The sequence below is a fragment of the Malania oleifera genome, chromosome 8 (genome assembly GCF_029873635.1).
Source record: "Malania oleifera isolate guangnan ecotype guangnan chromosome 8, ASM2987363v1, whole genome shotgun sequence".
Taxonomy (NCBI): domain Eukaryota; kingdom Viridiplantae; phylum Streptophyta; class Magnoliopsida; order Santalales; family Ximeniaceae; genus Malania; species Malania oleifera.
The window spans coordinates 40,394,126-40,421,086 of record NC_080424.1 but is presented as its reverse complement, the minus strand read 5'-3'; the positions used below and the strand labels follow the sequence as shown (position 1 = coordinate 40,421,086).

Below are 26,961 nucleotides of genomic sequence, written 5' to 3'. Positions count from 1 at the left end.
ACAACATGCATGCTCCTTAACCTTAACATGCATATCCCAACTGGTCCTACCTTATTCCTTATGAGATCAACCTTAGTTCCTTAGTCCTTAACTCTTACAAAAGGAAGATAACATTCAGAGTCACAAATACATCAAAAATTCATTCCTTTATTACTTTATTTCTCCAGAAAATAATTTGAAACAAGTGTCTATAAGGGAGAACATAGAAAAACAAATACAAACTCCCTTTAAACTGCAATATCGTCAAACAAGACAACACCCATACGAGCAGTGTCCTCATGAAACACCATGGGCACTAAACCCTTGGTAAATGGATTTGCAACCATAGAGTTTGTCTCAATATGTTCTATCGACACTTGATGACTTTGAACCCTTTCCTTAACCCCAAGAAACTTGATGTCAATATGCTTTGACTTGGTAGAACTTCTATTGTTGTTTGAATATAGAATCACATACTTATTGTCACAAACAATAGATTTTGAGAGGCTTTTCAACCCCATTCAAGATATGCAGCCCCGTGACAAAATTTCGCAACCAAATTCTTTGATTAGATGCCTCATATCATGGTAAAAATTCTGCTACCATGGTCAAAGGAGCTATGAGAGTTTGCTTAACACTCTTCCAGGAAATAGCACCTCCAGCCAGCAAATAGATATAGCCCGAAGTGGATCTTTTGCTGTTTTGGCATCCAACAAAATCAGAATCAGAATACCCAATGATCTTAAGTTGATTTGATTTCCTGTAGGTGAGCATGTAGTCTTTCGTTCTTTGAAGATACCTTATAACCCTCTTGGATGCCTTCCAATGATCCAATCATGGGTTACTCAAATATCTGCCTAAAATTCCAACTATGTGTGCCAAATTCGGATGTGTACATACTTGAGCATACATAAGACTCCCTACAGCTAACGCATAAGGAATCTTTTGCATTTCCTTCTTTTCAACCTCAGTCATGGGACATATACTGAGACTGAACCTTTCTCCCTTTGCTGTGGGTGTATTCCTTGGGTGACAGTGTTTTATGCCAAATCTAGCAAGTACCCTTTCAATATAGCTCTTTTGTGATAACCCAAGTATACCTTGAGAGTGATCTTGATGAATTTGAATTCCTAATACAAAAGAGGCGTCCCCAAGATCTTTCATCTCAAAATATTTGGTTAAAAATATCTTGGTTTTGTGCAATAAGCCTATATCACTACTCACATATGTCATCGATATACAAAATCAGGAATATAACCTTACTCCCACTGACCTTATGGTATACACAATTATCAACTGAATTTACCTTAAAATCATACGAGATGATTACTTGATGAAACTTGTGATACTAGTGATAGGAAGCTTGCTTGAGCCCATAGATGGATTTCTTTAATTTGCATACTATATTTTCTATATTTCCAGAAATAAAATTTTCAGGTTGCACCATATAAATAGTTTTATCAATGTCACCATTGAGAAACACTGTCTTTACATCCATCTGATGAAGCTCGAAGTCCAAATGAGCCACTAAGGCTATTATAATCCTAAAAGAGTCTTTTGATGAAACCGGAGAGAAAGTCTCTTTATAATCAATGCCTTTCTTCTGAGTGATCCTTTAGCAACCAGACGTGCCTTATATCTCTCAATATTATCCCTTGAATCCCTCTTGGTCTTAATGATCCATTTGCAACGAATGGGCTTTACACCTTCAGGTAATTTGACGAGATCCCAAACATCATTTGCTTTCATGGAATTCATCTCATCATTTATGACATCAATCCACTTATGAGAATTAGAACTTTGTTTGACTTGATGGAAGTTGATTGGATCATCTTCCACAACACCCATGTCAAACTCATGTTCTTGGAGGAAGACAATATAAATCATCTGAAATTGTACTTCTCCTTTCTTTAGTGGATCGCCTTAATGGCATCACTTCTTGAGGTTGTTGAGTTTGCTCTTCTAGAGCAATATCCTCATTTTGTGTAGGGAGTACAATGATATTGTCTTGTATTGTTTCTAGAACAGGTTCAATAGCAATACTCAGAAGAGAAATACATTCCTCCTTAAAGACAATATCCCTAACCTTATCTCCCCCCACAAACTCAACTTCCTCAAGAAACATAGTGTTTCCCGTCTCAAAGAAGGTCCTGGTCGAGGAATCATAAAATTTATAACCCTTTGACCTTTTAGCGTACCCAACAAAGTCGCAACTAATTGTCCTTAGGTCCAATTTCTTTTCATTAGGCTTATAAGACCTAGCCTCAACTGGAGAACCCCAAATGTGTAAATGCCTAATACTTGGCATTTTTCCAGTCCAAAGTTCATAAGGAGTTTTAGCTACAACCTTTCTTGGCACCCTATTCAATATATATGCTGCATTCTTTAGTGCTTCTCCCCAGAGAGATTCTAGTAAAGAAGAATGACTAATCATTCTTCTTACCAAGTCCTTATGCGTCCTATTTTGTCTCTCAACAACACCATTCATGCTAGGTTTCCCTAGCATGGTGTACCGTGGGACGATATCGCATTCCTCTGAGAATTTGACAAAGGGTCATTAACGTTGTTCTCCTGATCCGTTATATCTTCCATAGTATTCACCACCATGGTAAAATTTGATGGCCTTAATTTTCTTGCTTAGTTGGTTCTCAACTTAAGCTTTAAAAGCCTTGAACATGTCTAGATATTGTGACTTCTCATGTATCAAATAAAGGTACCCATACCGCTAGTAATCGTCTATGAATGTGATAAAATACTGTTGTCCATTCCAAGAATTCATAGGAAATGGACCACATATATCAGTATGTATCAGTTCTAAGACACTTGAGGCTCTATTGGCATCGAAATTTCTTTTGTTTGTTAGTTTCCCCTTAATACATTCCACATAAACTTTAAAGTCTGTTAAGTTAAGGGTTCCTAGGATTCCGTCTGACACAAGCCTTTCCATTCTCTATTTAGAGATATAATGTAGTGACCTGAAGAATAATGGTATTTAAATAATAAAGAGGGAGAGAAATGGAAATAGGAACAGAAGGACATAGCCGATTTCTCGAAGAAAAATCCATCGAATTCTCTCTCTCTCTCTCTCTCTCTCTCTCTCTCTCTCTCCCACGGCTCCACCTCCATCTGTCTTCGATTTTGGCCCCGTCGTTCGCCGAATCGATTATCTGAGGCCACCAGGACATTCCTAGGGAAGTTCTCTCCAAGTTTACTGGAGCGGATCATCGGTGGGATGAAGTTGCATTTCATCCCAAATTCAGGCTAAGGTCTTTTAAGCAAAATTTGGTTTAGTAGCAGTTGTAGGAAATGTAGTAGACGTAGAAATAATGATGTTTTGTTCTGAGATTTATAGGATTTTAGCAGAAATCAGGTAAGGGAAATATGCTATGCTAGGTGATTCTAGTATGTTTCAGTGTAAATTATACATTTTTACCAGATTATTGTTCATACCAGAAATTTACACAGTTTATCAAATATGTTAAATATGTTTTAAAATTACTGTGTAGCTTGAGAATATAGATATAGTACGAAAATATGTTTTACAGTATTTTCTTGAGTTATGTTTTACAGAATATACAGACAGTGGATATGTTTTATAGTAATTACAGAATACCATGATTATATAGTTAATACAGATACAAATTACAGTACCATGACATACAATTTTATAGTTTATTTCAGAAAATATAGTTGATACAAATACAGTTTATCACAGCATCATGGTTTATACAGTTATTGCAGAATCATGGTAAAACATATAAGTTGTATATAGAGATGTATTATATAGTATTAGACCCTATTGGACCATACAGTTTACAGAGCACGATACCGTAGCTACATACAGTATAGAGTGCAACAACCTATTCAGATAATACATGGTATAATAGTCGATCGTATAGAGCCCACGAGTGGACAGGCTCCCTATCAAATATGGGTTGAGGAGGGCTGATCATACTGATGGAGTATAGTGGTTTATCCTAGTCAGCCAGCTAGGGTAGATCCCTCCTACGGGCTGCATAACCCTATCATGAGGGGTTAAATCATGACACATAGTTATCCACAGGGAATTTTTCAGTTATTATTATGTTTATATAGATTTATAGAGATAGAAAATATATATATAAATATATTAGACGTATTTTGAGTAGAAACCTAAAGTACAGATATGTTAAGCAACAGGGAAAATGAGATGGTTTATATTACTGGTATTGTATTTATAGATTCAGTGATACATGATTATATAGTAATAGATTTTCATAGTATTATAACTCATTTGCCACACACTAGCAATAGCATATTTCATCTTACTGAGCGTTGGCTCGTCCTATTACTTTAACATTTTTCAGGTGATCCAGATAGGCGAGCAGATCAGGCTTGTAGATAGAGAGATTTCTTGGTTTTAGGGTGAGTTTTGTATTTTTGGGATTGGTGTTACTAGAGAGAGTTGTTTTATATGACTATGGTTTGAATGTATTGAACTCTGGTATTGTTTAGTATGTATGGATGTATGGTTTATGTTTCTACTGCGTAGGTATGAATATTGTATACAGGCCTGAGTTTCATAGCAGAGGGTATCAAAACAGTTAATATATATATATGATATGAAGGAAAAAAATGATATAAATTTTGAGGTCGTTACATATGTCCTAATTGCTTGTGCCATAAGGTGGCAGAATCCTTCTTAGTTAATTTGCGTTTAGTACCTTATGAACTAACATGCAAGGACTCATTATTAGAGGCAATAGTATCCAACATACATAAATTTTCAACCAAAGATCATGTTGCAACCATATTTGAATTTTAAAAAAAAGACAAAATTTATTATTTCTAAAAGAACAAGAATAACCAAATTTTTCCTATACAGAAATTGAAACCAAATTTCGTCTAAAAGACAACACCACATATGTCTTTTCCAAATCCAAAATACAACCAGATTTAAATAACAATCTGAATGTCCCAATTGCCTCAACCTCAACTTTATTGTCGTTGCCTACATAGATGAATCTTTCAGCATCAATCGGCTTTCAGCTTCTTAGGCAGCCTTGCATTGACACACTTATGAGAGCAGTAGCAACTGAATCTACCCACAAAATTTATAAAGGTATTATATCCAAATTAACTTTAGAAAAAACTAAAGTTAGAAGCGTACCTTTCTTTTCCTGTCAAACAGAATAATTGGGATAGTCCCTCTTGAGGTGTCCTCCCTTCTTGCAGAAGAAGCAACCATATTCTTGGTCTGATTTCTTTTGCAGTTTCCCCTGGGATGTCTCAACTGCAGCATCCTTATCTTCCTTCCTTTTGTTACCCTTAGAGGAAGTTTCTAAGTGAGCACTTTCTGTCTTCTCTCGCTTAATCCTTTCCTCTTCTTACACACAATGAGCAATGAGCTCATTCAAAGTCCACTTATCCTTCTGAGTCTTATAACTCACAATGAACTGACTATATTGTCCAAGAAGGGAAATCAAAACTAAGTACACGAGCAAGTCATTAGCCAGCTCTAACTTAAGTGCCTTTAGCTTTGAAGCGATGTTAAACATTTCCATAATGTATTCCCTGATACTACCTTTTCCTTTATACCTCATTGAAACAAGACTAGCAAAAGGTTGTTTGTTTCAGCCTTTTCATTTTCTTTTTTGTAGTTCCTCAAGGAATACCTTAGCATTATCCTCATCGGACATTGCGCCCATGAATACTTCTGGAATAGCGCATTTCATGATCATTAGGCTCATGCAATTAGAACGCTCCCACCTCTCCAAGTACCTCTTCATTTTAGACGTACTTGTATCTATAAGGGCAGAAGGTTATTTTGTCAGTAGCACAAGATCCAGATCCATACAGTCTAGAACAATCATGACATTCTCCTTCAAGTTCTTAAAGTTGGAGTCGTTAAGCACCGAAATGGAATTTAAGTTGGCAGAAATTGTAGTAGCAGATGCAGTAACTGAATGCAAAATGAAAAATCAAACAACATGCTCAGTCATAATATAAAAATCATATTAAATTCTTAAATCAATTCCATATATACATGACAAGTATATTAACAAATAAAAGTGGGCCCCATTCGAAGATACCTAGTACAACATTAATATTCTATGTAGAGACCCGTAGAATTATGGTAATTAAATAATAAAAGAAAAAATAGGAACAAAAAAATATTAAAAGGGGACTAACAAGGTCCTCGTTGATGAGTATCCTTCTTGGGATCGTCGACGTGGACATATGTATCGTCGACGAGAATTTACCGAGAGGGGGTTTAGCAGAGCCTGAAGTTTATCAACGAGGGATTCAAGTTCGACAACAAACTCCCTTTCTATCTTCGTTGATGAAGTGACGTGTCTCGTCGACGAAGGCAGGTGTATAAGTATGCCGAATTCAAATTTTTAGCACAGAAAATTGCATGCAACTCTCTCTCTCTCTCTCTCTCTCTCTCTCTCTCTCTCTCTAACTTCATTCCCTCTACCTTCTCTCTAGATTTTTGGACTGGTTCTTCACTGATTCGACAATCGGAAGCAGCCACGCTACTCCTAGGAAGATTCTCTTCAAGTCTGCAGGAGTAGATCATTAGTTAGGCCAACTTGGGCGCCATTCCAAAATCAGGGTAAGTTGAATATTTGGGTATTTTCAATATTATCAAGTTTATTTTAGTTGAGATTTTGTATTCTATGAGAACATACTGGTGTTTTGTGGAATAAAAACTAGGGTATTATATTTTCAGGAGTAGGGTGTTTTGGGACCCTGCAAGCAAGGGTGATAACCCTAGTGGGTGATATTTCAAGAACCCAGGTAAAATGATGCATGGTATATAGTCTAAAACTTGCGCATATGTGGATTTGGGGAAATATGTATGTGATAATTATTTAGGTGAATTCAGTTATTTGATTAGGAAATCATATGTGTATTATCCCAGGATGTTGAAATGATAAATGCTGCACGCGTGAAGTTGTGAATAGCATCTAGTGCTCAGGAAATGTGCTATACTAATAATTTTAGTATGGTTATTAGAAGAAATTACATATTTTACCTGATTATTATTATTCAGACCATAAAATATTTGTATAGCAGAAAACACAGATTTCAGAGCATGTGAATCTAATTATTTAAATTGTGTGGCATGAGCTCATAACAGTTTAGCACAGTATTTATGTAGTTACAAATACCATGTTTTACAGTATACTAAATAGAAAATATCATGGAATATATATGTTCTATAGAATGATAAATTTTCAGTATACATACGGATAGAAATTTTATAGAATATTCAAAATACCATGATTTATATAATTTCCATGATACCATGATTTAGAGTATATGTATAGAAACATATATTTTTAGCATTTTTAGAATACCATGATTTTAGAACCATAACACCAAGATACTCAAATTTGTAGTCAGATATTCAGATATACAAATATTAAATATTTAGTCAGTTATTCAGATATTCAGATCAGTTTTATAGTGTTATGGTTATTTCAAAATCATGGTAAAAATGGTAATATAGAAATATCAATTATATATATAGTATCAAACCCTGATAGATCAGATTCAGTCAGCAGAGCACGGTACCGTAACTATTTTCAGTTTAGAAGTGCAACCACATAACTCAGATAGTATGTGGATATTCAGTAGTTGATCATGCCTATGTTGTGGACAAGCTCCTCGTCAGTTGGTTTAGGAGTCCGATTTGACTTTCGGAATTCAGTTGACTTATCCTGGTCGGCCAGCTAGTGATAGGTCCAGCCTGCGGGTCGCATAACCCTATCATAAGGGGTTAAATCATGACTTTCAGTTATCTATCCAGGAAATTTTCTCAGTTATTATATAAATTCAGATTTACAAAAACTATAGACATACCTATAAATACTAGAAGTATTATGAATAGAATATTTAGAAAAACAGTTTATGTTAAGCAACGTATGTGTGAGCTATATTGTGTAATATTTATACGTGTTTTTCTCAGACTAAGTTATTTACAGTATCTCTAAATCATATTTTACAAATATGCAAACTCACCTGCCACACACTCGCAATAGCATATTTCGTCTTATTGAGCGTCGTCTCATCCCAATGATTTAACATTTTTTAGGTGATCCAACTAAGCAAGCAGATCAGGCTCGCAGATAGAGGGGACTACAGTATTGCCCTATTGGTAGGGTGAGTGTTTTTGGGAAGTCATTTTTGAGTAGTCCCTAGGTTCAGATGAGGGTATTTCAAGATTGGTTATGTATATATATTTTGAAAAAATTTATGACACTCTGGTATTGTATATATTGTCATGGTTATGTGTATTTTTCATTCTGCTGTATAGGTAGTTTATTGATTTTTAGTTTCTACAGTCCCTATCAGGTCTATGATGGTGGTTTGGTCTATATTAGAAGGTATTTGAGCAGTGAAATTTTACAGTTTATATATATATGGAAAAAAATGGCATGTAAAATTGAGTCGTTACAATTTGGTATCAGAGCCTAGGTTGGTAGGTTTTGTAGACTTTAGAGTGTAGCGGAAGTCATACCAGAGTATAGGAAAGGATTTGGGGTTTTATTCTGTGGTCTAGGTACATGATTTCAGTGGTGGTTTCTGTGTCTTTCCCGGGGTAACGATCTCAGGAAAGCCATAGTAAACTATTATTGGGTCGTGTGTCTAGGTTATAGGATTTGATTTTGAATTAAAACTAGGGAGGATAGTTAATCGTGAATGTGAGAATCTGATTAGATGAAATAAATTAGATCTGTATGGGAGATAGGGCCCCTAAATTGTGTTCTTTGTATTTTCAGGACGAGCCTAGGGAGCAGTGGTACGAATGCTGGGGGTGATAGAGCAGGACCTTCCCGTATGGGAGGTGGAGATACTGAGGCGGTATTGCGCAGCGTTACCCAACAGGTGATGGCTGAGATGGCTAGGAGCTTAGGGGAGCGTAGCTACATGATCGAGCAGGTTATGCGGATGAAGCCCCTATCTTTTGCTGGAGGTGCTGACCCAATTGTGGCTGAAAATTGGGTCGAGGACATTGAGGAGACATTGACAGTGCTTTCATGTACAAACAAACAAAAGGTAGTATTTGCAACGTTCAAACTGGTAGTTTCAACAACATTGTCTCGTGGACGAGGCTGACCGGGTCAAGGGGTCTATAAATATCATTTCTCATTGCTTCATTGCTAAGAAACCAAAATCCTTTCTCTATCTCTCTCTCTATAGAACTCAAACCAACTCTCTCTCTCTCTCTCTCTCTCTCTCTCTCTCTCTCTCTCTCTCTCTCTCTCTCTCTCTCTCTCTCTATTTCTAAGACTTCGGGCTATCTGTTACCCGAATCGACGATCGGACATTATTACATGGATTAGGGAAGGAATCTCTACGGTTATAGCGGATCAGTTCTTCATTTTGAGGATTTTCGGGTTTTGTCCTGAAATCGAGGTAAGGGTCTGATTTTTTTTTTGGTTTGGTAGATATGTAGTAGATAGGATTATATTGAAGTTGTGTTCTTCGATTTTTAGGTTTTGGGAACTTTGTTTGCACTTTTGGAGTCATTTAGTTCGTGTTTTGATTATCGAGGAAAGGTAAGGGGTTTTTATTTATATCAGTTATTTTTGTAATCTAAATCGGTAAATTTGTGGTTTACGATTACACGGATGTTTTGGTTACTTATTTGGGAAAATATATCGAGTGAAATTACAGGATTTTCGAGTTTACGATTTTTAGGAAAATTTGGGGTTATCGGATTTCATCTCAGTTTCTATTGGAAAGTCACGTATTTAAATAAATGGTAATATAGAGATGACCGTACCTTCATTTTATGTTAAACTGTATTGTCGGATTAATTATGAGATGATTATTTGTTTTACCCAAAAAAGTGTGGCATGTTTTACTCAAATAAGTGTGGCATGAGTTGGTATATTGAAATGAGTTGAGTTATGAAATCATGAAATGAGATATAGGAACGATGGTTCTAAAACTTTTTTCAGGAATTTGTGGAAAAATAATGCCGGTTAAATACTGAGGGTTCTATGTGATGATTGTTATTATGTGGTGAGCATCCGGTTTAATTACTGACGAGCTGAGTATCCAGTTTAATTATGGACAAGCTAGGGCATCCGATTTGCAACCAATGGACCAAGACATCTAGTTTTAATTCCGATGAGTCACTCATCTAGGTTGTTACCGATGAGTTGGGACATCCAGTTTAATTCTAATGTGTTTAATACCGACGAGTGGCTTATCTGGTTTGTTACCGATGAGTTGGGACATTTAGTTTAATTATAATGTTTTTAATACTAACGAGTCACTCATCTGGGTTGTTATCGATGAGTTGGGACATTTGATTTAGTTCCGATGTGGATATGTGTTGTGAAATATACTATGTGTTTGTGAGTTCACTATGTTGTGAGTTATACTGGAACTGTGTTGTGAACTATACTAGAACTATGTTGTGAAAATAATGGAATTGTGAAGTATCATGTTTTGCTGTTGAAATAACACTCATGTGCCCACACACTGATATAACCTGTTTCTTCCTTACTGAAAGGTGTCTCACCCTTATCGTACAAATTTTTCAAGTCCTTCGAGTAGCCGACACTAGCGTTCTAGCATTTCAGAAGTGTGGTTGTTGGTTAGCATTGTAGAAGTACTTGTGTAAGTACTGATCTTTGGTCGGGCTGCCATTTTGGGGTTATGTAGACACCTGGGGTATGTTATGTATTTTGGGAATTGAACTATGGTTTTCTATAGTCTCTGGTATGGTATGATGGTATAAAATGAATGTAAGAGGTTGTATAATTTTGCTGCATATGTTGTGTATGTGATGGTGCATAGGGTATACATGAACCCTACAGGATCGGACCCTTACATTGTATAGTATTATGAACGATTGTATGATATAGGGATAGGTTAGGTTACTAAATCACACCTAGGGGCCCATTTTCAGGTTCGGGGCATGATAGGAAGTCCTCTAAGAACTTTCCTAATCATCTCATAGGTAGAATAGCTCTTTCCTAGTGCTTTAAGGGAATTAATTATATGGGTGAACCTAGTGTGCATGCTGGTGGTGGATTCTTCAGGGTTCATCTTAAAGGCCTCATACTCGTTGATGAGCATGTCAATCCTACTGTCCCTAACATCTATTGTTCCCTCATAGGCAACCTCTAACTTGTCCCAAATTTCTTTTGCTGATTTACAACTCATAACTCTGTTGAATTCATTTGCATCTAAGGCACGATATAACGCATTCATTGCACTAGAGTTAATTTGAATTTGTTTCATGTCTATATCATTCCATTCTTTTTCTTCTTTAGGGACTTCTTTGTTGTCTATAGATTTTGTGGGAATCAAGTCACTACTTTCCATACTTTGTCATCCATGATTAGAAAAAATATTCTCATTCGTTGCTTCCATAAGATGTAGTTTTCATCGCAGAAGATGGGAGGTCTAGATGAAGATTGGCCTTCGCTAAATGGGGATATTCCTAACTTTGGCATAGGGATCTTTATGTTGCTACTTGTTAGAATATACTACAACCTACGCTCTTATACCAATTGAAATTATGATGTATTCCCAAGAGAGGGGTGAATTGTGTTATTTAAAATTATTCGCGGAATTTTAATTACTTCAACCCTTAACTATTCAACCTTCCAATATATATATATATATATATATATATATATGTATATATGTAGATATACGGCAATCAGAACTATGTTAATTACAAGCCTTTAGATATGAATATGGATATACAAACCGAATTTACAATATGAGATAACACATTCAGTTGAGCACTTGTTCATATTATAACTTTCAGCTTAATTCAAGAAGATTCACAATAATGTACTCAAGAATAAATTCAGTGATTGATTTATGCCTTAATAAAAATCAATATTAAGATCTAACTTTCAGCACTTGTATTTTCTTTCAAAATAGATTTTGTAAAATGTTTGTTTAGCTTCAGCACATATACTTTATTCAAAAAATATGTGTACAAACAAGTAAATCCTTAGACTATATTTTTTCCAACTCAAAGTTGTAAACATTTCTTAATAGTCAAATCAATGCTTCGCTCATACAACTGATATATATTTCATCTCAAACAAAATATGTTCAACAAGTTCACTATGTTTATTAAGATTCCTCTTTTCAACAAATTCTCAAATATTTAGCTCAACCTCAAATATTCAACAAGATTTAATATTGAACACGAGATAATATTTAGAAAGTTCTTATAAAAATAAAATCATGTATGCAGTTTATAACTTGTAGAAAATAAAAAGAGTAGGGAATAGGAAGTTGAACACAGTTGTCTTTACAAGGTTCGGCCGCAGCCCATGTCCTTGCCTCCAGCAACACGCTGCAAGGATTTCCTTTACCAACTTTGTTACTAGGTGAAGTTACACCCTTTCTCCCTTAAAGGTGGAGTTCGCCTCTTTAACGAGAATCCCCTTTCGCTAGGCAATGATTCAATCCCCCGAACCATCAAAAATACAAGAAACAATAAATACTTGCCTATACAAGAAAAGACTCCTTAATCGAGCAGTTTAGTACATGTTAGATTCAAAAATAATACTTCAAAAACAATATGAAAGTTGAAGCTCGAAGTATATCACCAGAACTGATTGAAATATGTGAGTTTTGAGGATCAAATCATTCATTTCTAAGTGAAAGAATCAAGAACAGAAGTAGCCATTCAACAAAGAGAATACAAAAGAGTTGTGCGTGCTGTTGCTTTTCAATTCATGTTCATTACCCTAATGTGCGAGAATAATATGTTTAAATAGAGCACTAGGGTTTCAAAAAATTTCCCTTGAATTTTCTCTTAATTTGGAAACCATTCATGCAAGATTTGGAAATAAGATCAACACTATTTAACGTCTAAACACTTGCATCAATCGCTTGTCCCCGAAGGGTCAGTCGCCTGTGCTCCTTTAAAGTCAACAAATTCTAAAAGTCAGAATGAGGTTAGTCGACTGTGTCCGATAAGTCAGTGGCCTGTGCCTTTTCTATTTGAATATTTGGAACACAGAAGCACCACAGTCGCCTATTGATTTATCATCAGTCGCCCGTCCTTTCCCCAAACTTGTTTTTCAATGATTTTTGGTTCCGAACTTAATTCACATATGTGAAAACTCATTTTAAACTTTGAGAAAATATTTTCCATGAATAAAATCAAGTATCTAAGTCCAATGACATTTCCTAGGAGTTTCAATCAATCATTATTGAGTTTTTGAAGTACTTATATGAGACTTTCATATGATTTTCCTATCTTAGTGTATATGTCTTCTAAGCTTTATGCACTGCTTCAACGAGTTTCATGTGTCACATGACTTGAACCTTCATGTTTATCATGTCTTATTGCCTTAAGTGTAATTTTCCATTCATATTCTTCAAGTATGTCCTCTTGAAATCATAAGATCACTTAAGTCCTAAAACTTAAACTTGCATAGACATTTTAAGTAAGCTTGATTCATTTTTATTTTTTTTTAAGAAGGGCGGGACCTCCATTTATTTATTGATAAACCTTCACTTTTGGCGGAGAAATACCGTGGTTACAAGATATTTAAAGGGAGGGACAAAAACCAAACCTTTAAAGGCCTCCCAAAAATAACATCAACATCCAGCCAAAAAAAAGATTACAAAACAAGGACCTACAAGCCAAAGATTATGCAACAAAACAAACAAAAGATAAATAACATAAAGCATAAACCAAAACCAATAGGAAATCAGCTAAACATACCTCAAATAAGCCGTACCCATCTTCTTTAATTTATATAACCCCTTGATAACTCTATGGAGATGACTACTATTTGTAAACAACATCTTCCTCCCCCTAGCACCTTGACAAGCCAAGGCATCTGCCACTTTATTTCCTTCTTTATACCAATGTTTAATCGAAAAGTCTACTCCCTCCAATAAACCAATCAGCTGCTCCCAAAAATCCCATAAATACCACAAGGAGCACCTCCTTGTTCCTATCCAATTTACAATAATCTTCGAATCACATTCAATATCAATACTAGTATGGCCCAAATGTTTGCAAATCTTTATTCCCTCTAATACAGCTCTCAATTCAGCGTCATTATTTGAACAATAACCAAAATATTTTAAAAAACCAAACACAAAAGTACCTGTATGGTCTCTAAGGATGCCACCACCACTCGCTGGCCCTGGGTTCCCTAAACTGCTTCTGTCCAAATTGAGTTTCAACCTCCCTTGCCCCGGTTTTAGCCATCTCACACAAAGCATAGTTTTACTTCTTTTATTCAAAGTTTGCACTTCCAGATTCTGCAATATCCAAAAATCAGCATCCTTTAATTGAGTCAATCCTGTCATGTTCTTGCTCAAAACCCCTACCCAATACTTAATGGACAGCCACACATCTAAACTATTCTCCAACTTCCCCTCTATTCTAGCTAAACATCTCCTTCTCCATAGCCTCCAAACTACTAAACAAGGAATCAAACCCATCAATGATCCCAATTGAGAAAATCTGGAAGCCCTATTAAACCACATCTAGACTCTTTCTTTCCAATTTTGTTGTCTAAGGAAAGGAACACCAACCTCCACCGAAACCTTCCTCCAAACCTCAGTAGCAAAGTCTCCCCTATTTAACACATGCTCTATATCTTCTAGCTGCCTCATCTCATAACAATTACATGTCGAAGCCATCAAAACCCCCACCCTTCTCACCTTTTCATCAACACTTAAACACCCCAAAGCGGCCTTCCACATGCAGATAGCAATTTTCTTCAGTAACCATTTATTCCAAACCCATTTTGCCCACTCAAACTTTGGAGCTCTAACTCTAATAACATCCCAAGCAGACTTTGTATTAAAACAACCATCCTTTTCTAGGAGCCAAAGCAGTATATCCGAAGAATTTCTTAGATTTCCCACCTTTTCCATCACTTCTTCCATTTTATTAAACCCCAGAATTCTCTGCAAATTTTCCACATCCCACGCATTATTGATAACCAAGTCTTTTAATTTGATATGAGAATGTGCACCATTTGGATACTCTGCAACTAAAGGTCCTGAATCTAGAAACTTATCATACCACAAATTTATATCTCCTTTTCTAACCTTCCACTTAGAATTACTTAAAAGTTCAGGCATACCCTGCAGAACTTTCTTCCAAAAGGAAGAATCTGATCCATGAGGTCTGCAAAGAGCAATGTGTCCTCCCTTCACATATTTAGCTCTAAAAAATCTAGCCCATAAAGAATTTTGAGTTTACAAATGCCAACCAAACTTCATGAACAAAGACCGTTGCATTTCCGAAATATCCCTAACTCCTATACCCCCCTCCTCTACAAGAACACACAATTTCTTCCAAGCCCTCCATTTCATTTTTTCTTTTTCATCCTTAAAACCCCAGAAAAAAGAAGCAAACATACCTTGTATTTTTTTAATACCAGTTTTGGGACATTTAGAACAGCTAACAAATGCAATGACATACTCGAAAACACATGTCTCAACAAAACAAGACGACCTCCTTGAGACAACAGTCTACTTTTCCAGCCCTCAACTCTCTTACTTATTTTTTGAATTAAAGGGTCAAAATAACAGCCCTTTAATTTACCATCCACAATTGGCACATCCAAATACATAAAAGGAAATTTACCCTCACTAAAACCAGTTTCTTGAATAATTTCTCCTTTCCTCAGAACACCCAACTTCTTTGAGAAAAAAATTGCTAATTTATCTTTATTCACCCTTTGGCCAGTCCAACTTTCATACTCTTTGATCACCTCCATTATCTGTTTAACAAATTTTTTTCCAGCATTAGCAAATATAACAACATCATCCACGTACATTAAATGTGATATAATAGGTGCACCACATAGATGTGCAAACGGTGAAATCCTCTTCTCAGACATCCTTTTTTGAACTAATTTAGAAAAAACTTCTTCCATGATGATGAAAATATACGGCGACAACAGATCCCTTTGCCTCAAGCCCCTTTTGACTTGAAGAAACCTCTATACGTGCCATGCATCATGACTGAAAACCAAGGAGTAGAAATACAATTCTAAATCAACTTACAAAACCAGTCTAGAAAACAAAGAGCATGGGAAATCTGGTCTACCACCTACCACTCTACTCGATCATACGCTTTGCTCATATCAAGTTTTAGCATTATATTACCACCTCTCACCCGCCTATATAATAATTTTGTCATCTCTTGAGCAAGCGTTATATTTTCAAAAATACTCCTCCCTTTCACAAACGCACCTTGTTGTAAAGATATTAAATCACCCATCACTAACGAAAGCTTACCAACAAGGATTTTGGAGAAAATTTTATAGATTACATTACAAAGGCTTATCGGGCGAAATTTGTCAAACGATTAAGGATCCTTAACTTTAGGAATAAGCACTATGTAGGAGGAACAAAAAAAACCGAGGCAACATATCACCTCTGAAGAATTCTCTTATCGCATCCAATATATCATTTTTAATAATCCTCCAACAGGTACTATAGAAAGAAGACCCAAACCCGTCCGGTCCCGGGCTACTATTCACGAAAATAGAAGAAATAACTTCATAAACCTCCTCCTCAGTCGGTCCTTCCCTCAACCGACCTATAGCCTCCTCAGAAACCACCGGATGGATAAGATCGTCTAGATTTGACCTTTGCACATAACTATTTTGCCTCAAGAATTGCTTAAAATAATTTACAGCTTCATCGTAGACCATCTGCATATTTTCCAACATCGAACCATCAGGGAGCACCATTGAACTAACACAAGAGTTACGCCCTTTTTGCGTAATCACAGCATGAAAAAACTTTGAATTCTGATCACCATCAATCAACCATTTCAATTTTGCTTGCTGAGCCAACCTAGCCTCTTCCCTTTTATACCAAACCTCCAATTCAGCCTTAGAAACAAGGAATTCTTCTTCAACTGATTTTAAGTACTCTGTCTATAGTAAATTATCATATTTTTCCACCCTTTCCTCCAATTCTTGAATAAAACCACCAACACGCCCAAATGTATATTTGTTCCACACCCTAAGTCTTTGTTTTAACCTTTTCAATTTACCCGCCAATTTACACAAGCCTTATTTTGCCACAATGTGTTCTTTCCAAGATGATTCAACCATTTTTGAAAAATCCCCATGCAACGTCCACATGTTTTGGAACCTAAAAGGCGTTGGCCCATACCTCTCCATATTCGCACACAGCTGTAAAATGATAGGAGAATGATTTGAAGTATTTCTTTTCAACAAAGATGTCTTAGTTTCACCATATTTTATAGAAAAAACATTATTAATCAGCACCCTATCCAGTTTCGCCCAGCTTCTCATCAAACCTTGTTGGCTGTTACACCATGAAAATTGACTTCGTTCGAATTTGAGGTCCAATAAACCACATCTATTAGTACAACCATTGAATTCAGCCATAGACGAACCCAAGCGAGGTCTACCTCCAACATTTTCCTTATTTGACTGAATTACATTAAAATCCCCCATAACAACCCAAGCCACATCAAAACTCGAAAGCCCCTGAAGCTGATCCCATAACTCTCTTCTCTCAATATGATAACATTTGGCATATACAAAAGTAAGAAGCAAGGGGCCTCTATCCTCTGTTAGAAAAATTGTCACACATTGATTAGAGGCATCCACTCAATCCACTTGAACATCCTCTTTCCAAAATAGCCAAATCTTCCCACCTTTCTCTATATTAGAGCAAAATTTAGTAAATTGCAAATACACCGCCCACCTTCTTATCTTTTCTATATCTTGAAAAGGTTCCGAAACTGCCAAAATCGAAACTTTCTGATCTTTCACAATTTGTTTCAATCTTCTCTTCGACGTGCCCAACCCTCTTAAATTCCAAAATATAATTTTTTCCATCATAAGTTCAACTTTTAAGGCACTGCCTTAACCCTCTTAGACTTTCTCACTTGACCATCATCTTTATATCTTCCTTCCAACTCACCCATTGTCACATTACCTAGATCAGAATGATATTCTTTTTGAGTATCGATGCAAACCTCCACATCTCCCTCTGACAACACATCATAATTCTCCCTACACCCTACACCCTCCACATCACTCTCTCTCTCATCCACCTCCTCCACCAAAATCACCTCCCCATCCTTGTCCTTTTCAACTTTTCCCCTCTCTCCTTCATCAACAACTCCGATTTCCTGGGCAGACCTAGAGCAACCTTCCAGTTCTACCTGCACCCCTACTACCTCTGACTTTTGGTCTTGACAAAGATTGAATTTCTCTCCACTCTTTTTCTCTACCAAAATAACTTCATCCACTTTTTGAGTGCCTACATTATTAACCTTATTCACAATTTCTTTATTTTTCTCAATCTCTTCAACAGCCCACTCACGTTTCCATCCTTCTTCTCCTCCATCCTCTGAACCTGAGTCTTCAAAACAGGGCCTTCCACTTCAACTATCATATTCTCTTTTCTATCCACTTCTTTCCAAACCCTCTCATCTCCCTCCTTCCTCATACCTACCTTTCTTTTATCCTTAGGCTTAACTCCAAATCGGCATACTACTTCAGTGTGACCTTGTCTACAACATTTATTACAATGGAAACCTCTTTTCTCATATATTACCCTTTGCCAATTCTTCTTTTGTCCTACCACCAACGGAAAACCCCCTCCACAGGATCTTTCTGCAAATCCACTTCAACACATAATCTCGCACCAGTGACTCATGTTCAATATAATGTGGCATTATCTGTCCCCAGGAATCTACCAAACCTAGTGGCCAAACTTTGCAAACAGTCTATTATATATAAATGTAAAGGCAAACTTGGTAGGAAAATCCACTGAGGTGCAATTGATGGCTCCTTGTTTACATCAAAATTCACAGACCAGTTAAAAAGCCGAAATTGGCACCCTGCCACCCATCTTCCTTCTCGTGCGCATGCATGAATGTAATCCTTTTCGTTTACCAAATTCAACAGAACATGTTAGTTGTCCATAAAACTTATCATTGGGATTTCAGAGAGACCCTATGATTGGATAATATGCCTCCGAAGGACATCAATAGACGGCCTTGCAGAAAGAAATTTAAGAACCAACGCAAACTTTAGATCCTCAGCAGCCTTTTCCATCTTCACATCCGAGAAAACAAAACCTAATTCTCCATTAATTAATTTCGGTTTCTTCAATGGTATTTTAAATTTTGAAGATGGGATTGGCCTCTTCCAAGTTTCCGCAAACGATTTTCCCCTAATGAAACCTTCCCCCTTTTCAACCTTATTATCCCCCGAACCACTCCCCTTAACCCGTAAACTAGCGTCAACATCTCCCCTCAACCCTCCGGTAACAGCTACCGTAGACGGCGTGGTCATGTCTAATAGTTATTCCATAATGAATACCAAAAAAACAAAATAACAAATAAACAATAATAAAAAACCAAACCTGTGGTAGACCTACGTCTTCCATCACCATATGTCACCGACGCAGGTTTGCCGTCACCACTTTGTTGTTGTCACCGTCTTAGATTACCTCAGCCCAGAAGCCTCTGCTGCTCTCCGTCAAGTACCACTGCCACTGCAACATTTGCGGCGGAGTGCTAAGGTGAAGCGACAGAGATAAGTAAGCTTGATTCGTTATCATCAAAATGATATTAAATCTTATTAGACCAACAAAAAAGATAATAAAAAGGTTCGAATTGTGTCCTTTCAAATAATCTTACTGCGGCCTTAAATACAACAAGGTGGATTGAGAGATAAAGAGCAAGCTACTAACACATTACATTCAATATTCCTGCTAATAATTATGAATAAAAAAACAAAACGACAACGAACTTGAGAGGAGAGAGGGAAGAAGAAAAGAGTAAAATGAAGAAGAATATATATATATATATATATATATATATATATATATATATTATAATATCTCTGCACAATTAAAGTGCTGACATGGGTCCCAATCCCCAAAACAACAAATTCCATCGATATGTTCTGCAAAACATTACTTCCTTGATAATAATCCCTAAACTTATTTTCCAATTCCCTCGAATAAACGTATCCTCCGATCCTAAAAAGATGCCCTAGAGGAATACAACTCCTAACTATTAAGGCAAAATTACAGTTCCTTCAAAAAAATAAGAAAAATTTAACCATGAGTATTGATTTTAAATTTTAAAGTTATATTTAGGTGAATTTACACATATTTATTATAATTTTACATTACAATTTTATTTAAATTCGTGCTAATCGAAATTTAAGATCCCAATTACAATCTCCAAAGATTAATAAATATAGACTAAATACTGTAAAGGGCCACATAGAAAAGCTGGTGTATTCAATAATTTATCTTGTGAAGGTGCTTTCACCGAAACTCATCACTGGACAAGAGAATCATAAAATCATTGTTTGGATAATTATTTAGAACAACGAATGTAAAATATACAAATACGCGTGCTTAATAGCAATTTAAAATAATTTTCACGGCTACATCTAAATTATAATCGATATTGTTTTGTTTTGTTTTGTCTTGATCACCCGCGACTCCAAAAAGAGATAAAGGTGGTTTCTTGGAAGCCACTTCAGGAGGCTGTGAGATTATATAAACACACCCTCCCGGTGTAGCCCAGTTGCGCCAAACCCTTCATGTTCAAGCTTTCTCTGCATCATTTTCTCTCTGTTTTTGTATCTTATTTGATACATGTTTTTGGTTTGCCCCGTGAAGTTTTTGTTTTTCTTTGACTTCTGCTCACTGAATTGGAAATCTCCCTGCCAAATGTAATTTTCAACTTGACTAGTTTCAAACAGTTTGAATTTCTCCCTTTGCTTTGAAACCTGGAGGTCTAAAACCGATCCATTCTCCCTTTTATATACAAGTATTATCTTCAAGAGGTGCAAGGAACTCAGAAAGCCATACAGAATTAATCACGGAAATGACTACTGTGGAGAGTGAATTGGGTTGTGGTTTAATGGGAGGATTCTTCTGGCCAAGGAAAACCTCTGTTCGTTCTCTGCCCACAGACGGCAAAAAAAACATCCCCTCGAAGGTTCACCATAATTCCCATATGGCTGAACCTCTTACGCCAAAGCAAGAAGAGAAACACATCACAAAACCTGCACTGGTTTCTCCAAGGCTTTCAGCTTCCCTTGTTCAAAAACAAGCTTCAAGAACTTCAGATGCCACCAGAAGCTCCACCTCATCCTCCAACAGTTTAAAACTGTTGCAGGCCCTGGATTCTGCCCATGGACGGCGGCTGCATAAGGAGCCAGCAGTCTTCTCTGGCGACTCGACTAGGATGCTCACCGATTCCCAGCTAGGTTCTAATGGAAGCAGAACTACGGTTCGAGCTCCTTCCGGCAATGTAGTGCTTTTAGGCCAAATGGGTAACTTAAGAAAGCAGGGAAATGGTGATTTATCATCTAGCAATTTCCCTAGCGGTAATGGTAAGCATACAAGTGATTCTGTTTTGGGTAATATTGTGAGGAAGCCCAGGGAGGGAAACCAAAAATGTGGAAACGAGTTTCGGGGTTTAATGAACAGACTGGATCCTGAGGTGTTGAAGTCCATGGGAAACGAGAAGTACAAGCAGGGCAGGTTCGAAGAGGCACTAGCTCTATATGATCGAGCAATTGCTCTTGATTCAAATAATGCATCATATCGAAGCAACAAGAGCGCTGCTTTGACAGGTTTGGGACGTCTTGTGGGGGCAGTTTTGGAGTGCAGAGAAGCAATTCAGATCGAGCCTTCTTATCACAGGGCTCATCATCGTTTGGCAACACTATATCTCAGGTAGATGTTCGATGGATCAAAATAGCAAACACTATAAACAAAAAAAAAAAAACAAAAGAATGGAATTGGAAACCTATGACTGATCTATTGTTCTTACGATTCCCATTTCCAAGTTAATAAATTCTGTTTTTTGTAACTATGTAAATTGTATCATATAGACTGGGAGAAGCAGAGAGAGCACTACATCACTACAAGCTCTCAGAGCCCAAGGCCGGGATCAAGGATATTGCCCACGCTCAGGCTCTCAAGACTCACCTCAGCAGGTGCAACCAAGCTCGGAAACTCAGAGAATGGAACACTCTGATTAAGGAAACCCAGTGCGCAATAACCTCTGGCGCCGATTCTTCCCCACTGGTCTGTTTCTTTTATATAGTACCACTGATATATTTTGCAATAGTTGTCAAATGATGCTGTGTCACTTTCAAAATCAAAATTTACATGCAATCTTTAGATTCCAAAAGTGATTTTGGGTCATTTAAAAGTTGTTCAAAGCACAAAATTCTGTGCAATAGAGTGATTTTTTCTCATTGAAAAGCTGTTTCTACTCGCTATTTTTTCCAAGGTCAATCTTGTCCTGCTGTACTAACTGTGTCTATTGTTGCCTTTTTCACAAACAAAGGTCTTTGCAATGCAAGCCGAGGCCTTGTTAAAGCTTCACAGGCATCAAGAGGCCTATTCTGCCTTTCCAAGGGGACATGATTTTGATATTGATTCCTGTATGCAGTTGTTTGGCCTTACTGCCACTGCCTATCTGTTAATAATTCAGGCGCAGGTTGAGATGGCAATTGGCAGGTTAGTGACAAAAAATAAAAACCTTATATGATGTGTGATATACAACGAAAAAAAGAAGAAGAAGAGATAAAGCATGAGACAATGATTTGCCACTCTTATTAACTATGGTAATATTGTGCATGGTGTTAGATTTGAGGATGCTGTGTCCATGGCTCAATGTGCAATTCAACTTGATTCAAGCAGCGATGAGGTGAGCACAGTGTTGAGAACGGTTCGAGCTGTGGCATCAGCCCGATTGATGGGTAATCAGCTTTTCAAGGCATCAAAATTCTTTGAGGCATGTGTTGCATACAGTGAAGGGCTAGAACACGATCCCTACAACTCAGTTTTGTTATGCAATCGGGCAGCTTGTCGATGCAAGCTCAGCCAGTTCGAGAAAGGCATTGAGGATTGCTCGGTGGCTCTTGCTGTGAGGCCTTCTTATGGCAAGGCCAGGCTAAGAAGGGCAAACTGCAATGCGAAGGTGACTGCCTGGACTATGGCTCTGGCTTGGTGTTAGAAATTTCGTGCTTGATTCTAATGAATAAATGGGCCTTGTTGTTGTGTTTTTGTCAGTTGCAAAGGTGGGAAGCTTCAATACAAGATTATGAGATGTTGATGAGAGAGAGTCCAGGTGATGAGGAAGTGGGCCGGGCCTTGTTCGAGGCCCAAGTCCAGCTCAAGATGCAAAGAGGGGAAGATGTGAAGGACATGAAGTTTGGTTCAAATCTGGTCTGTATCTCTAGCAACGAGCGTTTCAGATACTTCATAACCTCTCCTGGTAACTAGTGTTTGCTCGCAGAAAATGCTTATTAGAGATTGCAAGTGAACTACTTTTGCTCCTTGTTTCTGTTGGAGGCGAATTAATGAGAACTAATTAGAAGAATTGTCCTTTTGTGCAAAATAACAGGGATGTCAGTGGTGCTTTTCTGCAAGAAAACATGTCACAAGCAAGTGGTGCAGCTTATGGAGCAAGTGTGCAAGAAATTCCCTACTCTCAACTTCCTTAAGGTTCGTCTTTTCATAGGCATGAAATATTAATCCTTTCAGCTCCTGAACAACTAAAACTCGACAATAAACTTTGTTATTCTTCTGTCAAATTATATAGTCAATCATGTATAATGTTTATCGTGAGTTAGGGGTTCAAATCCCATCCACTAGCAGCTGGAGGCAGGAATTGAGGAGGGCAAGGGGGGCAGCTACAGAGTGGGTTATATGAAGAGGCTAGCTCCGACACCTTGATAATGAAAAAAAAACAAGACAAATTTATTGCCAAAAAAGAAAAGAAAAGAAAAGAAAAGAAAAGAAAAGAAAAAAGTGGTGCTTAGCTCAGTTTTGATTATTAATAGCAAAATTAATACTACTTTGAATGCATAAAGCTTTATTTAGTCTGTCATCAGAGTCATGGATGGGGCAACCAAAAATTGAAAAAGAAAAAGCAGGGGAGAGACAGAAAAAGCCATAAAGATGTTGTGTTACAGAATCTATTATGAAAAAATTTCATATACAAGTCTCAATTTTAGTATTCACTGTAACAAGTGTTTGTTTTTGCTGTAAATTCAGGTGGAAGTTGAGGACCATCCTTACATAGCAAAATCAGAGGGAGTGGGCTCTATTCCAGCCTTCAAAATATACAAGAACGGATCCAGGGTTAAAGAAATTCCTGGAAGCAACCTTAACATGTTAGAAAGCTCACTCAGATTGTACAGCAATTGAGGATAAATACACAAACAAACACTAAGAATTTTTGTGTGCACAGCAGAAAAAACAATTCACAATTCATTATGAAATTAAGATAGTACAGTGATTAGCAAAACATTCTGAGAGGAGTTTGAATGCTTCACCATTAATTTTTATTTTTTAAAATTTTTTGTGCATTGCTTGATGTAATAAAAGTTTGTAAAAGAACATTATAATTGGATTGCTTTTTCATCTATTTATCAATGAATAAAAATTTGAATGCTTTGTTGTGTGTGTGTGTGTGTGTGATAGAGAGAGAGAGAGAGAGAGAGAGAGATGCATAATGGGGTCGTTCATCATTCCATTATCCCTCTCATGTCCCCACCTTTTTTCAAATATTATGTTTGATTTACAAAATATCTAGTTTTAAGAACAAAGTAATTATAATATAAGAATTTAATTATTTATAAAAAGGACATATTGTCATCGTAGAACAATGCAAATACTTTTATTAATCCATAACATATAGAATAGATAAGAAATGATTTTTACTAAATTTTACTATAGGATATCTATTCTTGTCCTATTTCATGATGGACGGAATGACACAAGCTTTTGTACGAGCGACTTGTTCTTTCCCTAACTATTATTCTCTATAGAATTTTTATTATATCTTCATCATATTTCATTATATTTCAAAGAGTAAGCTTTCTATGAACCAAACGTAACTTAAGATTTAATTAAGCTTAAGATCGTTAGTGTTGGTCTACTTAGGCACCCAAGGGGGTGAATTGGGTGGTTTTAAAAACTTCAAACTGATTCAATTATTGTTATTGATTTGCAAAAATAATGATTACATTAATATCAACCAATGCTTGTTAACAAGTTAGATCAAATTAGAGTTTTAGCACAGTAAATAGAATAAGCATGATTTGAGCCCATTAAAGATGTCAAGTAGTTGTAACCATAGTTAGCAATCAAACCACATTAGGGAGGGAGAAAGACACAAGATTTATAGTTGTTTGGTCACCAAATCAATGTCCACTCCTCAAACAAATTGAGTATTTTCACTATGATCCGATACTAAATACACTTAGTATCTCACAATAAAGACAATCATCCAATTACCCATTATTCAAGATAACTATCCTACCTTTCATTGCTTGGCGGCTAATGGCAGATGCCTTAACTCGACAAGATGTTATGGGGAGGAATAATTTGTTTACAAATAGTAGTCAACTCCTTAGAGTTATCAATGGTTTATATTAATTGGAGAAGATGGGTACAACTTATATAAGGTATGTCTAGCTGATTTTCGGTTGGTATTGGTTTATGCTTTATATTGTTTATCTTTTGTTTATTTTGTTGCGTGAGGTTTGTTTTGTAGGTCCTTGTTTTGTTTTTTTTTTGTTTGGACTTATAACCCTCTTTTTGGCTGGATGTTGGTACTGTTTTTTGGGAGGCCTTTAAAGTTTTGTCCTTATAATCTCCCATTGCTTGTCTTGTAACCACGATATTCCTTCGCCAAAAGTGAGGGTTTATCAATAAATAAATGGAGGTGATGCCCTTCTTTAAAAAAAAAAAAAAGTTCAAATCCACAATCAGTAAATCGCAACCTAGAGACTGTCTAAAAAAAAAAAAAAACCAATTACCCAACAATATAAAACTGAGCTGATACATAAAATGGATATAGTAGGTTCAGTATTTCCCAATCATTCACAATATTTAAAACATGCGTACATTCATAATTAATTTAAATATAAGTACACCTATGCAGGAATTTAAATGCGGAAATTAAATAGATAAGGGAAAGAGAGAACGACACATGATATATTATCAGGGTTCGGCCAATACTGCCTACGTTTCCACCTCAAGCTCACAAGTAAGAGGATTCCAATAAGTGTTATCTTATGGGTGGAGTGACACCGATTACAACCTCCTCTCCTTACTGGACAAGGAATACCCCAGGTCACATTACAAGGTTGACCCCAACCAATACACCTTACAGTACGGTGTTCCTAGTTCTCCTACCTGGGTTTAAACCAATCCAAGACTTTCTTAATTGGGTCTAAGTCAATCCGATGCATGTTACAAGCCAATGCAATCCTTGTTCGACATACAACAAAGATAACAAATATTTTGTGTACAAAGAGAGTGCTTCTATAACAAGCTAGTGATATACACCAATAAGCACAAATGCACTCTTGTATGATAAGAATTTATGCTCAATAGAGTCTATGTGAATATATCTCTCTAAAGAGATATGTGATAGATAATGATCTTTGAGTTAAAAAATATTTTATATTAAGAGCTCTTCAAAGATCAAATGCCCAAATAATATCTCAAAATATTTATAAAGAAAGTGTAAGAGATATTAGATTTTTGCTTGACAAAAGATATTTAGCAATAAGTACAAAGTAGGCTTTTGAGTCTTGCAATGACGATACAAAAAGACTCCCAAACTAAGAAGTGATTTCCCAACAATATTTACCAATGAATTAATATGGGAAATACTTAAAGCACACTCTTAAAAAATATATATTTAAAATCAATGAATGAGAGAGTGAACACTTTAGACAAATATAATAACCAAGCCCACAAGAATGAATATTAATCACTCTTCACTTTGCAATGCGTATTGACCTTATAGGTCACGCCCGGTTTTGATTATGACAAATACTCATTATGTCTAATGGGTGTTTGAGGCTTTGTGTAGGAACTAAAATTGTCAAGATCAAGATGGACACAAAGCAAGTGAAGCTTGAAGACCTTATTTCTCATGTTGTAATATATTTCATTCATGTAAAGGGTTTGTAA

General features: G+C 36.5%; 1 protein-coding gene across 1 annotated transcript; it reads left to right on the top strand.

Moving 5' to 3' along the window:
• The first annotated feature begins 20,535 nt into the window (after positions 1–20,535).
• LOC131161822 (inactive TPR repeat-containing thioredoxin TTL3-like) lies at positions 20,536–24,427 on the top strand. Its single transcript, XM_058117807.1, has 7 exons — positions 20,536–21,693; positions 21,852–22,047; positions 22,313–22,485; positions 22,615–22,948; positions 23,041–23,245; positions 23,375–23,475; positions 24,028–24,427. Exons 1-7 carry the CDS (start codon positions 20,837–20,839, stop codon positions 24,178–24,180), a joined length of 2,019 nt encoding a protein of 672 aa, XP_057973790.1. The 5' UTR covers positions 20,536–20,836; the 3' UTR covers positions 24,181–24,427.
• The last annotated feature ends 2,534 nt before the right edge of the window (positions 24,428–26,961 follow it).